At 39.2% G+C, this 14,623-nt stretch overlaps 1 protein-coding gene across 1 annotated transcript; it reads left to right on the forward strand.

Moving 5' to 3' along the window:
- Nucleotides 1–128: 128 nt before the first annotated feature.
- On the forward strand, nt 129–12,438 carry LOC117300009 (probable ATP-dependent RNA helicase DDX23). Its single transcript, XM_033783660.1, has 15 exons — nt 129–328; nt 1,126–1,320; nt 1,611–1,734; nt 2,371–2,506; nt 3,063–3,181; nt 3,583–3,695; nt 5,293–5,433; nt 5,774–6,002; nt 6,663–6,808; nt 7,710–7,977; nt 8,483–8,632; nt 9,220–9,371; nt 10,716–10,824; nt 11,384–11,558; nt 11,986–12,438. The coding sequence occupies exons 1-15, from the start codon at nt 270–272 to the stop codon at nt 12,213–12,215; spliced, it is 2,346 nt and encodes a 781-aa protein (XP_033639551.1). The 5' UTR covers nt 129–269; the 3' UTR covers nt 12,216–12,438.
- Nucleotides 12,439–14,623: the final 2,185 nt, after the last annotated feature.

The following is a 14,623-nucleotide window of genomic DNA, read 5'->3' on the forward strand; positions in this document are numbered from 1 at the left end:
AATTGTACAGATTTTCGCGAGCCCCCCCCCCCACCACATGAACAACAAGTTTCCGCCCCTGATGCAACCTCCCCCCCCCCCCGTTTATGTTACATAGCGCCCTCTAGTGGCGCACCGTAACTCACACTACTCGCATCAAACCAAATCAACTTGGCTCGTTTGTGTCACGTTGGTTTTATTTTTTTGAGCGTTTTGGCAGATTTTAATACGATTTGGAGCAACGTGTTTCTGTTCCTTACAATCGGCTGTAAGTATTTGACTTGAAAATAATGTCGTCCAAGGACAGGATTCGGGATCGAGAGCGAGATAGAGACATCAGAAGAGTCAGGTGAGCATAACAAAAAACTTTCCCTAAACTGATGCAGTCTCTACAAGTACCCCAACACAATGTCAAGCCTCATAATTACCGTGGTGGGTCTCCTAATTAATACACCGTGGTACCAGATAATTTAGCACTAGTTTCGCGACATGATTTATTGATGGCGGATTGGCTACAAAATCTACCTACTTTTGCTCCCCTTGGCTGCCCTTCTTATTTTTTCATTATTATTTTAATAATGATTTAATACTAATACTAATAGGCCTAATTTAATAATAATATTATTATTTAATAATGTTAAATATTAAAATAGTTATTATTATTATTAGTAGTACTAAAGCAACATCTGTAAACAGTATTGTCCAAAGGCCCACACTTTGTGTATCACAAATTATATATAAAATCGTGAAGATCACAGATTTACATCAAACTTACACAGTCTAATGATGATGATAAGTGAAAACATCCCTTGAAATATTTCTGTCTGAAATGCCATATTTGATGCGAAATAAATAATCTAGTTTCGTGTTGGTGTTTATCGCTCAGTGAGCGTTTTATTCATTTTTGTTTTGGCATCGATGCAATGCAAAATTTGTAGTCGGTTTTTCATTGTTCTCTCGAGACCCAGATGGCCAATCGATCTCAAACCTCCACAGGTTTGTCAGTTTATGTTTATGATGGATTACATAAAGTACTTACACTGCCAGCAACTGTTTTGTTAGCAAAACCAATTCTGTAATGTTCCTCTTAATATTTAAACATTGAAAACTTGTATTTTAAAGATGTTTTCCTCTTGGTACATGTAGGTCTCGCTCTAGATCGCGAGAAAGAGATCGTAACCAGTCTGATCGTATGAATATGAACCGAAGAGATCGAGATGACAGAAGAGATGAGAGGAAAGATCGAGATCGTCCTGATCGAGACCGTGATCGAGATCGAGATCGAGATAGGTATCGATCACGTCAGGACAGATCAAGGTCGCCAAACGACAAAAGAAAACGGTAAGTAATTTGCCCACAAGCCTTTACAACAGACTACATGCTCCAAATTTTTGAGTAAAATGTTTTTCGTGAAACAAATCATAGTCTAAGTTGACAGGCAAACTCTGCTTAGCAGCAATCAAAACCTCTGTAGCTATATTCTTGATACTTGATACTTGATTCTTAAACATTCATGAAGCAAAACTTGTGATCAACGAATTGGAAGCACAAAAAAACAAATGAGGAAATAAGATGTGCTGTTATCATCAATGCTTGTCCTTGAAGTGAACCGAATTATATCTTGAAAACAGGAACAAAGGTGATAAAACAACAGGGGAGGAAGAAGAGGAAGATTTGAAAGCTGAGAAGAAGCAACCGATATCTCTGGAAGAGATGATCGCAAAGAAAACTAAAGAGCAAGAGGCGCTTTCAAAGGTACATCTAAAATCTTGTCAAGTTGACTAGTTTACTTATTGCTATATTAATTTGTTTGTGTGTTGCCTGTTATTATTTTTTTATGACTATGGCCAGTTTCATCAAGGGCAAAATGTTGCTTAGAAGTTAGCACAGATAAATCCAGCTGAGCAGAAACGGGTTACCAGCTAAAACAACATGAATGTTTACTATTTGTGACTGGTTCCCTGCTAGTTTTTTGCTTAGCGAAAAATTTGCTCTGCACCATTTTCTGCTAACCAGCTTTCTGAAACTTGTCCCAGCTGTCTCTCTCTGTCAAGGACAACAAATTGATAAACCGTAATCTTTTGTTAATAGAAACCAATATATAATGAGAAGTCCCCTCGATCCACTAAAGTGAATGCAGTAGTCCTGGCCAATTTCCTACCTTCCACCCAGGTAGTACTGTAGTTTATAGTTAAAAGCAGGACAGTTCTTTTCAGAACTGAGAAGTCTGCCCAATTCCACTCCGCGGTAGGAGAATATAAAGCAAGACAATTTCTTAAAGGAACATAACCTACATGTACTTAGCAAGTAGATACACAAATGGTGTTATCTGAAACCATTTATTCAATAAAAACTTTGTCTTAAATTGTTTCAATTGAATTTCTTTTCCAGCCTAAATTTTTGACCAAGGAAGAGCGAGCGAAACTTGCGGTCCAGAAGAGAGAAGAGGCTGTTAAAGCTCAACGTCAGGCCCAAGACGAAGCTCGCAAGAAGCAAATGGAATTCATTAAGATGTCTCAGATAGCCGGTAAGTACATCTTATTTTTGTAGTAGTTATTTTATTAAAAAAAATTTCCCTTGTAGTTTTGTTACTCGATATAGTTTGTTTTCTCCTGAGGCTCTTATAAGTAGGATTTGAAACTGCCATATGTAAATCTCTTGTGAGAAGTGTTAGTTCTGAAACGAACTGGTGGTTGACAACTCAACGTTTCGATCAGTATGCTCTGGTCGTCTTCAGCAGTCGATCAGTTTGCTCTGATCATCTTTAGAAGACTATCAGAGCAAACTGAATTGAAACATTGAGTTGTCAACCACCGGTTATTTTCAGAACCAACACTACTCATGAGAGATTTTCACATGATGCTACCGCAAAACCTTAGCTAATGATATTCTTACAATATACAGGTATGCAACTTTTCAGCTGATTTCCCCTTTTCTTTTCAAAATAGTGGCATAGAAAACTGAAAAACACTGTACAAAAGTTAAGTAAGATCAGCCATGTCCTAATTTTTGCAATTAGAAAGTTGAATATCTTGAATGCAAAACAGGATGTCTTTACTCATTTTGGTTATCATTGATCTTAGGTGATCCTCGGGAGCGCGATAGAATGGAGAGGCGAGAAAGACGTGAGCGTCGAGACCGGGATGAGGATTCCTCTAAAGGGAAAGATAGAGAAGAGGAAAAAGAGAAGCAAGCCATTAAGGTACGACAGAACTTTGCATTCTTAGGTCACCAAGATCAAGGCCCAAATTCATGGCTCTGGTTACCACTGAATTCTGCGCTTACGATCATCATTTTCTACTTTTGTGCAAGCGCCGAATTTCTGCGCTAGCTGTGTAAGCAAACAGTACCTAGTAGTGTGGAGTCACACGTGCACGAGCGAAATTTCCCTGCTAACCCATGAAATTCGTTTGACATAAGTGCAGAGTTCCCTCCTTCCATTTAAGTGAGCAGAAGTGAGTTTGGGCCCAGTTGTATTTGACCATTTTTAGATTTGCCATTTTGTTCAAATATTGAGTTTTTGACCATCTTTAGTTTGTACATTCTCTGGAGGAATATCCAGGTCTGGAATAACCATCAGTTTTTGTTTTTTGTTTCTTGAAGGATCGCTATTTGGGTGTGGTTAAGAAGAAGAGAAGGATCCGTAGATTAAACGACAGGAAGTTTGTCTTTGATTGGGATGCTGGAGAAGACACCTCCAATGACTTCAATCCGATGTAAGTCACTAATCTCCCAACCTTGTTCCCAGAGGTGCTCAATCTCACCGTGCCATTTTCTCCCAGCTTGCCTTGCTCACTCATAACCCCTGGGGTGCGTTTTGGCGGTCGTAACCAATAGCTCTTTCAATCGCCAGTGTTAACCAATGGGTCAATTCAACCGAAACATTGATTAGCTATGACCGCCAAAATGCACCCCTGGAATTGGTTAATTTAAATGTGCTAGATATTTAGGCCTGTGGTCAGTCCACTCAGCGTGGCTGCTCAAGTATTGTAACCTGCAAAAGAGGCATCAAGTCAAAGACCAACTTATCCCTTCGTAATCTTATTTGATGTTGTGATATGTCTAACTGTATGCAGTATGTGACTATGTAAAACCATGATTCATTTGATATGGAGTTACATCAAAATACTTGCATTTTCACACACTAACAGTTTGTGTAGCCCCATACAAGCGCTCAATCATTTTTTTAACAAGCCGCACGCAAAGTAATCCTCCTTAGGAGCCAATCAGCGTTGACTCTGAGTACATCCCTACCAAGGGTTAGTGATGAGAGGTATCGATACGGTGCGCTGGCCATGGTAGCGAGACTTCCAATCTCCTTTACTCTTCTCCTAACTCATCGCATCTCAAGAACAATCAAATTCCTCAGATTTCTTACAAGTGATTTTGGGGGTTGAACAAAGATCTGACTAGAGTCAACGACCTCTGGATTGATGTGCCGGCGCTCTATCAACTGACTTATCTAGCCCTATGTTGGTGGTGTCCGTATTTTGTCAATATCTTTGTTCGGGGGTGCGAGTCAGAAGCCATACAATCGTTAACTGCCGTGTAGCCAGGGATCACACCCTAATTACGATACTAATTAAATGTAAATACGGTCAAATTGACATAAATGTTAATAGATATGTAAGTTTTAATGGTACACAGGGCCGTCCTGCCACTAGACTGTCTTCTGATCCCTTCAAATTATCAGTTCCTCGTTGTAAAACAGAGTCCCATAAGTCGTTTTATTTTCAGCGGATTGTCCCCATGTGGAACCAGCTTCCGCTGTCGGTCAGATCTAGCGTGTCCTTGTCAGCATTTAAGACTCTTCTTCTCCAATTTTACAGGGACAAGTTTGCATCTGACTTTTCAGCGGATGATGTCTGCACTTGGGTGTCGCACTGCCATTGCTCTTCTTGTCGTCTGTAATTGTCAGTCCCGCCTTAAAGCGCTCCCTCTTTTTTGTGGGTTGGGTGGTTTTTTGCTATGGGGTGGGTTTCAGGGGACATTTCTTGTGACAGGACGGCTTTGTAGAGGTGCTGGTCACCTGTTCCTCCTCGTCACTCACTGGCTTGGTATTTTTTATAGCTAATTTGATTCTTTATTTCTTTATGTATCGATTTGTATTTCTATATTTTTATGCCAATGTAAAGTCTAATAAAACTAAAACTAAACTAAACAACCCAGGAAGCGGCAGCCAGGGGATCACCTGAAGGGGATGCGACATTTTGTTTCAGACATCAATATAAACCACGAGGGAAATATTGGTTTATATTGATTTCTTACAAGTGTAATAATCTGCTTTTTCATGATTTTACTTCTACTTTCAAGATACAAGGAGAAACACGAAGCTCAGTTATTTGGGCGGGGTCATATTGGTGGGATTGACATCAAGGCACAGAAGAAGGACAGCAGATTTTACTCAGATCTTCTGGAGAAAAGACGGACTGGAAAACAAAAAGAGCAAGAAAAGTAAGTTCTTCATTTTAATACGAAATGGAATGATTTTTGGTCTAGGAAAATCTTGGATCTCAAAAAAAAAATCAGATTTTCACTTTATTTTAATGTATTTGGCTTGACACTTACACTGATGTATTAAAACAATGTATACTCAGTACTTTCCTGAGTTCGGGTTAAAAAATTACAGGCATATTACTCAGGTGGGAATTGAACCCAAGACCTTTGCCAATCTAGACCGACTAGACCATCGAGATTGCCTGGTAGTTAGAGGCAGTTTGAATCCTATATTTTTAGCAGCGGGTATATATTCAATTTTTTTTGAGAGTCATGTTTATTTTTGTTTTCATCGAAGAACACGCCTTGGTAAAGAGGACAAGAGGGAGCAGAAACAGAAATGGGACGACCGTCATTGGAAAGATAAGAAGCAATTCGAGATGACAGAACGAGATTGGCGTATCTTCAGAGAAGATTATAATATCAGTACGAAAGGAGGACGCATTCCAAACCCGCTTCGCTCATGGGCAGAATGTCCGAGTATCCCGGAAAATATCTGTGAAGTCATCAAGAAATTGGAGTACACAGTAAGTTAATATTTTGGACATAATGGAATGTGGGTTCGAATCCCGGGCTTGACACTATTGTCCTATTTTGTATGTTTGTTGTAGTTTTTGTGTTAACTTAAAGCCATTATACACTTTCGGAACAGAAATAAAAGTAAAAGTTCACAGATTTACAAATAACTTACAGGGTTTACAGAAGGTAATGGTGAAAGACTTCTCTTGAAATATTATTCCATGAAATGCTTTACTGTTTGATAAAACATTAAAACAATTATCAATTCTCGATAGCGAGAATTATGGATTTGTTTTAAACACATGTCATGATACGGCGAAGCGGGCGGAAACAAGAATGGGTTTTCCCGTTATTTTCTCCCGACTCCAATGACCGATTGAGCCTAAATTTTCACAGGTTTGTTATTTTATATATAAGTTGAGATACACAAAGTGTGGGCCTTTAGACAATACTGTTTACCGAAAGTGTCCAATGGCTTTAAGCATTGAATGAAAAGAATTACAAAAATGTTTTACTATAATTGTTTCTCTTCATCTAGGGGTTTAAATGGGTACCTCCGAGGGTAGAGGTTGATATTGTATTTGAGAATTTCACTGGAGCGCCACAGCGCCTTTATGGACATATCTCTAAAGTTCTGTTGTCTCTTTTCTTGTTCTGTGTAACTCTAGGATCCAACACCAATCCAGAGGCAAGCTATTCCTATTGGTTTAATGAATCGTGACATCATTGGCGTTGCAGAGACCGGCAGCGGAAAGACGGCAGCTTTCTTAATCCCTCTCCTTGTGTGGATCACGACCCTCCCTAAGATAGAAAGGTAACAATCTCAAGCTCTCATAATTAGACACAATGCAAACGGCTGCCAATACTCCCTTCGAAGCTATGATGCCATCTCCCTTGTGGTGAACAAGTCACCCAAACTAGCTGGTGAGAGAGCTTTTTCTACTACTGCCTCCTGCCTATGGAACGGTCTTCCTGTCCCCATCACAAACCCTCAGACTTTTGTCCTTCACAAAGGGTCTCAAAGACACACCTGTTCTCAAATCTGTAGCTGGTTGTCACCATCACTTTGGTTCCTTCTTTTCTCCCTAAGCGCCTTGCATCCTTGTGTAAATTGGCGCAATATCAATCCAGTTATTATTATTATTATTATTATTATTATTATTATTATTATTATTATTATTATTATTATTATTATTATTATTATTATTATTATTATTATTATTATTATTATTATAAGGAACACTTCAAGAGTACAGCATACGTTTTGCTGTTAGTACCTTTTTTCTTTTAAATTATGAGAACCAACACACAATTCTCAGAGCCAACACTACCCACAAGAAAGATCATTAGCCCTTATGAGGTACATTATGGTGGACACCTTATGAGTGCAGTGTTTGGGTCCGGTGTAATACAGATAATTTTACCCAAACCCAATGGGAGACTTTCTGGGACGATAGAGGGCAGCAGACTTACCGGGTAAATCCATTGTTCTCAGAATTATGCGCATGTTCAGAACTACGTAAACAATGGAAATTTACCCGGTATGTCTGCTGCCACCTAGCGTTGGAAAGTCTCCTATAGTGTCATATGAATGTGTTCACCATATCTCAAAATGGCTTATCAACATGCTTACGGGCTCATTTTGTTCTTATTATAATATCACCATGAGGTCCCTATGTATTTACACCACACAAATTGAAATCTGACTTTCGTAGGGAGGAAGATGTAGATCAAGGTCCTTATGCCATCATCTTAGCACCTACTCGTGAGCTCGCTCAGCAGATAGAAGAGGAAACCCTACGCTTCGGTCAACCTCTCGGTATCCGCTCAGTCTCAATCATTGGAGGTATCTCTAGAGAAGATCAGGGTTTCAAGCTGAGGATGGGATGCGAGGTCGTCATAGCGACGCCTGGCCGTCTCATCGATGTCTTGGAGAATCGGTATTTGGTGCTGAACCAATGCACGTATGTTGTCTTGGATGAGGTAAGAGTTCTGTCTTCTAAGTTATTTATGAGAGGAAGAAAGAAACATTGACTAGAGTGTGATTTTAACCTATGACCTCCGGGTTATTATGTCGGCACTCTAGCATCTGAGCTATCAAGCCCTATGGTGCGGGTCCCTCTATTGTTTCAATGTCTTCGTTGGGGAGGTTGGCATTCAGAAGCCTTACAACGCAACAAGAAAAGTGGCAGCAGAGGGGCACCTTATGGGCTCACAACTTGTTATTGTTAATTTATGTAAATGTTAACTAGGCATGCTTTAAAAAAAAAACACAGCTTTTGAAATAAATATATGAACTGCCATTTTACCTTTTCTCCCCTCACCTTTTCCCTTTTTGTGATTAAGTAAAATGTAGTCTATGATTACTGTTTAAGATTTTATATTGATAAAAATAAATCACTTTTAAGAAACACAATGTATATATTCTTGGATCATACAAAAACCTTTATTTTACCGATCTTTTCCCTTTTGTTTGATCACATGACAGGCCGATCGTATGATTGACATGGGTTTCGAACCCGATGTCCAAAAGATCCTGGAGTATCTCCCAGTGACCAATCAGAAGCCAGATACTGATGAGGCTGAAGACTCAGAGACGCTATTGGCTAACTTTGCTACTAAGAAGAAATACCGACAGGTAAAACCAGATTATACAATTCCTTGTTTGTTTCTTGTGTATTTATCAAGTCTCATTTTATTTTCATTTTATTTAGCCTGGTTAGCAGTGGGCTTATTTATAGGGATTCAGAGGTTTCAGTGTAGAGTCAGTCAACGCTTTGTATACAGTGGTTACACACATCGGTGTAAAAACCAAAAGCAACAGTAACAAAAATGTTATAGGATTTGAGGCATTGCATGGTGAGCTATCAATATCTATTTGGTTTGCGGTAACACCATGTGTGTGTCTCCTTTTTTGCCAGGTAGAGTTTGTTCTTTAGAGAACTTGTCTTTCTATATTCTACTTCTCTCAGTTGGTAAAATGTTAATTTCTCTGCAGTTTTTAATTCTTACTACATGTAAGTGATGTTTGAGGCTTTGCGTGGTGTGAGTAATCAGAACAAACTATCAATAATATTAAACTTGCAGGTACAACAACCATGTGTTAATTCCCTTTTGAGGGAGTGTTGGCTCTGAATAGAGCCAGTTTATTGGTCATGATGTTTGAAAAAGTATTCCCTGCTCATCTTAGTCTTCCACACTAAGTTTCAGCATTTTTCCTTTTAGACTGTGATGTTTACCGCTACCATGCCGACAGCTGTGGAGCGTGTAGCTCGTTCCTACCTCCGACGTCCAGCCATCGTTTACATCGGCTCTATCGGCAAACCAGTCGACAAAGTGCAACAAATCGCTTACTTGGTTTCTAATCAAGAGAAGAGGTAAGTTGGATTCTTGAAACGATATCCAAAGAAGCTTTTTCAACTATCCCTTCTGCTCTTGTAACCAGGGAGTTTACCAACCCTTTATTAAAATTATTTAAGGAACACGTTGCCTTGGATCAGTCGAGTTGGTCTTTGAAAAATGTTTGTAACCGTTTGATATAAAATGCATATGGGTGGAAAGATGTTTTAGAAGTATAATACAACGATCCACACACATTTGCGAACTAACAATAATATCTCACCATATGCATTTTATAACAAACTGTTACAAACGTATTTCAAAGACCAACTCGACCGATCCAAGGCAACGTGTTCCTTTAACAGCCCAGGTTTTGTACAGGGTTCTCATGCATTTTCACATTCATTAAATCTCATCCCTGTTTTCTAGTCTATAATTCAAGGATCAGGTAATTGATTGTTCCAACACATTAGCATAAAATGCTTTTATTTTGTTTTGTTTGTCCACAAGTTTTGTTGTGGTATATGTGCCTTTTTATGTTCATTCCTGTACCATAAGTTCATATCTACAATGTGGAAATTGCAATTTTTTTAATTACAGACTTTGCATATTAGCTTTTTTTTCTTGCCGTAACCACTGTGCAATTCAGCCTCTGTGCTGGTGTTAATAAACTGATAGTATACACATAATGAATGTTTATGAGTGCAATGGTGCGAATATGTTCATGAGTTGAAAGATGGAATGCTCTATTCAACGAGGCGGAGCCGAGTTGAATGGAACATTCCAGCTTTCAACGAATGAACATATTCGCACCATTGCACAAATGAAAAACATTCATTATTTGTTTTATATAACATCCAAGTAGATCTTTGTCATTTTGATTGAAAGATACAACTTTCAAAACAAACAATTTCAACTGTAGAAGCCGAATGCTAGTAATTTTACTATGCCTTCTTGCAGTAACACCTGCTGCGTTACCAAAGACACGCGCACGCAGTGATGTTTTTACTCAGCTTTTTCGTTCCATCCGGAAAGTACCATTGCACGCTGCCAGCGTGCAATGGTACTTTTCGGATGGAACGAAAAAGCACGGTGAGTGACTCGGCGTGCAATGGTACTTTTATTTGCTATCACGTGACGGACAATCCTCCAATCAAATGGCAAGGATCTGCTTGGGTGTTATATAATAACATCTATTTAATAATGAACTTCAACAATGTGACAATTTGTTACTCTTACACTGATGTGTGTATTAAAGCACTTTAGACTCAGTACTTCCCTGAGTTCTGTGAAAAGAATCACAGACATATTACTTCGGAGGGATTCGAACCCAAGGCCTAACATCTATTAAATGAATGTCTTTTGTTTTTCTTTCTTTGTAGGCATCGCTTGGTCCAGATTCTGGAGAAGGGTTACGATCCTCCGATCATGATCTTTGTCAACCAGAAGAAGGGATGTGATGTCCTTGCTAAATCACTGGAAAAAATGGGTGTAAGTTATTTTCATTCGGGTTACAATTGAAAATACTCACAAGGGCCCAATTTCATGGCTCTGCAATAACCTTAATCATGGTGCAGCCATCTTGAATTTCTCCCATGGATATCAATGTTACCAAACTTGGGCTGGAAGAACAAAATAGTCTGGTTCCTATTTGCGAAACAATTGTTATCATTAATGATTGTTATTCGATACGAGGAACATGACAAAGATGGAGGCAACATGATAAAGGTTTATACCGCAGACTTATGTGCTTAGTATCACCGTTCTCCGCTTACTGTGCATGTGCATGCGCTGAATTTTTGCGCTAGCTGTGTATAAAGTGAAGAGTGGCTAGTGATGTGGCAAAAACTCCCTGCAAACCCATGAAATGCGCTTGAAGTGAGTCCGGAATTTCCTGCTTCTCATTCACAATTTCGCCTTTACAAAGGCCTTTAAGGGATTGTATACGTTTGGCAATTGGAACCCACTGTTTGTTTCAATTCTATTTAGTTGTCTATTTTTGTCATTTCCGTACATTATATTGATTGACTGTTTCTATGGTTACCTGCAGTATAACGCCATCACCCTCCACGGAGGCAAGAGTCAGGAGCAGAGAGAGTACGCCCTCGCAAGTCTCAAAACAGGCGTCAAAGACATCCTGGTTGCTACCAATGTTGCCGGGCGTGGTATCGACATCCGAGATGTGTCCGTTGTTATCAACTTTGACATGGCCAAGAGTATTGAAGGTAAGCAACTCAAATTGATGTAGGATTTTGTTTTGGTGGAAGTGCATTTGTTTCATTATGAAAGTTGTTGTTTGTAATTTTAAAGTGTTTCCTTTTTACCTTTTTATCATGAATTTTGCTAAAGTAAAGTAACGAGAAAGTTTTTGAGAAAGAAGCAATTTCTTACTAAATTATTTGAATGATTTTTGGGGTTGAACAAAGAATTGACTGAGTCAAATACTTGAATCTGAGAAAGACTTCCTGTTGGAAGCCATTCTCAGGCGTCTGCATGCACACCAATTTGTGCAACAAGGTTGTTTTTTCTTTCGATGACCAATTGAGCTCAAATTTCACAGTTTGTTATTTTATGCATGTTGGGATACACTAAGTGAGAATACTAGTTTTTGACAATTATTAATGAAACTTCTTCTCTCGTCTATTTCCTCAGATTATACTCATCGCATCGGTCGTACTGGCCGTGCCGGTAAAACAGGAACAGCTATAACTTTCCTGACCCAAGACGACAGCGAGGTCTTCTACGATCTCAAGCAGATTCTTCAAGGAAGTCCGATCTCAACATGTCCACCGGAGCTCGCCAATCATCCAGAAGCCCAGAATAAACCCGGTACCGTCATGAACAGGAAGAAAAGGCAGGAGGAAACCATCTTTGCTAACTAATCCCACACCTTGAATTTCGCAGAGACCGTGAACTTGTTGCCACTGGGGCGGATTTCACAAAGAGTTTAGATTGACCTTAACTGTGAATCAATCTTGAATGCTTAGCAAAGTGTGATGCCACAATACAAACTACTCTGGTAATACTGACCACTCATCTTAAGATGAATCTTAGTGCTTTGTGAAATCGAGCCCTGGTCTTGGCCTTGGTGCCCCTGCAAAAGACTTTAAGATTTTCCACTTGAAGTGCCCTTTGCAAAATGAAAATGGCCTTGCCCTACTCAAAGATGAAATTCCAGTCCTGTAACACTAACCAAAGCAGATATATTTCACGTTTCACTGTATTTAACTCATCAAACTACAACGGCACATTTTGTTTTATTCTGTTGGGTGGAGGACTATACTCGTAAACTGTTCATGCTTTACATGGAATCAGGCATACCACCACAATCAGAGTCCAACAGTTTGGGTATTGAGTCTAATTTTCATCATCTAATTTTTGATTTTGTTTGAGTGAGGAAGGATCCTAAAGGTGTGGTCTGTATCCCTTTTTCTTTTGGAAAGGGAGTTTTAGAGATTCTTTTAATTATTTCTTTCTGTTCATGAAACCAAAGTACCATCAGAAGCAGCTAGCGTTGCGACTTGAAACTATGTCTAGTGGTGCGTTCGATTAGCTTCCCCAGGTCGACCCTGCGGTGCTCATTCGGGTGAGAACCTGACAAGAGCTAATCAAACGATCACTCGCCCTCTCGTGGTGACATCATGTACCAAGTGACCCGTTCCACAAGCAGAGCACTTGGGGCTGACCCGGGTGAGTCCCTGGAATGAAGTCAAAGCTATTTGAACGTACCGGGGGCAGACGAACCTGGGTAGACCTGGGAAAGCTTATCGAACGCACCCAGTTTAAAAAAAAAACACCCAGGGGAAAAAAAACACGCAATCAGGTAGGTACTGAAAACCCAATCCACATACAAGGGTTTGGTCTGAAGTGGGATTCGAACCAGGGTCCACAGAGTTGAGCAGGGAAAGAAACCACTGAGCCAATCTCAATTTTGGTTACTAGGTAAACAAAGAAGGAATCAGATTTACTTATAAGCTGCGTTCTTTAATCATAGCATCAATTTGAGTTAGCATGGAGTACATGTAATTCATAAGCAATTAATCAAAATGGAAGAATTATTCTCGAAAAAATTAACAATGGAAGTGTTGTTAAATACGGATTCTTGTTATTAAACCAGCAACTGGCTAAACATATCTCATAATACATTGTTTATGAGTCATTTATTTGTGGAGCCATTTATTAATAAAAATAGTACCAGAGTCTAAGGCCGTCTCCGTAATGGCGACTTCGGCTACAGCTACGGCTAGATCGCCCGCGTCTGCCTATTCTTCCACAATGGCAGACGCGCTGATCTAGCCGTAGCTGTAGCCGAAGTCACCATTTCGCAGTCTGCTACAGTGAAGAGAGAACCAGTAATGATTCTTTAATAGCAAAATGGCCTTACTCACAAATTACATTTTTGAAAACCAAATACAGAGATCAGTTGTTTTGCCATAAAACAGGATAAAAATGTAAAAGAGGCGGAGATAGGGCAGGTTATAATCACATCCATACATAGCTTTTAAAATATTAAAACGGAAATTCCCTCAACTCACACCTAGAAATGATCTTATATACGGAACAAAATGTTCAATACGCACTCTAATACAAATTTCCTTACAGAGCTTGAACAAAAAGAAAATTTGTTCAAATGAAGGAAATAAACATAATGATTATGTAATTGATAGATAGTTAGGCCCAATTTCATGGCTCTGCTGAATGTAAGCAAAGAATCAGTACTTGCGAAAGCAGGGAATTCTGCGTTTATGTCAAGTGTATTTTGTTTACAGTTAAGCAGATAATTTTTGCTTGTGCCCTTGCATGCTCCTTGTTACTAGGCAATCTTTGCTGACACAGCTAGCACAGAATTTGCCTTAAAGTCATGAAAGTAGAGCCATGAAATTGGGCCCTGTTTAGTTGAAATTTTTACTTAAAGCTTCAATTTGCCGGCAATAGCCATGACATGGTATTTTGTTTAGCAGGCGGCAAATTTCTGCTTAGCAGTCGCATAAAACAAATTTGAAACAGCTTTATGTAAAAGTAATTGGTACCAGAGTTTTAAAGCTATGATAAACGCAACTAAATGCATTGGTTGCTATAACTACAAGCATTTAACTCTAGTATTTTGGAAATAACATGTTAAATTTTTACCTTGCTTTTAAAGCAATCACACAACATTGATAAACAGTATTGTCCAAAGCCCCACACTTCGTGTATCACAACTTAAATATAAAATAAACCTGTGAAAAGTTAGGCTCAATCGGTCATCGGAGTCGGGGAAAAATAACGGGAAAACCCACCCTTGTTTCCG

Source organism: Asterias rubens, chromosome 15, assembly GCF_902459465.1.
Source record: "Asterias rubens chromosome 15, eAstRub1.3, whole genome shotgun sequence".
Lineage (NCBI taxonomy): Eukaryota > Metazoa > Echinodermata > Asteroidea > Forcipulatida > Asteriidae > Asterias > Asterias rubens.

Bases quoted from the DNA above. Each gene is read 5' to 3' on its own strand.
- LOC117300009 (XM_033783660.1), top strand. From the start codon at position 270: ATGTCGTCCAAGGACAGGATTCGGGATCGAGAGCGAGATAGAGACATC. The intron at 1,735-2,370 runs GTACATCTAAAA...TTTCTTTTCCAG, and splicing joins AGCAAGAGGCGCTTTCAAAG to CCTAAATTTTTGACCAAGGA. The intron at 6,809-7,709 runs GTAACAATCTCA...TGACTTTCGTAG, and splicing joins ACCCTCCCTAAGATAGAAAG to GGAGGAAGATGTAGATCAAG.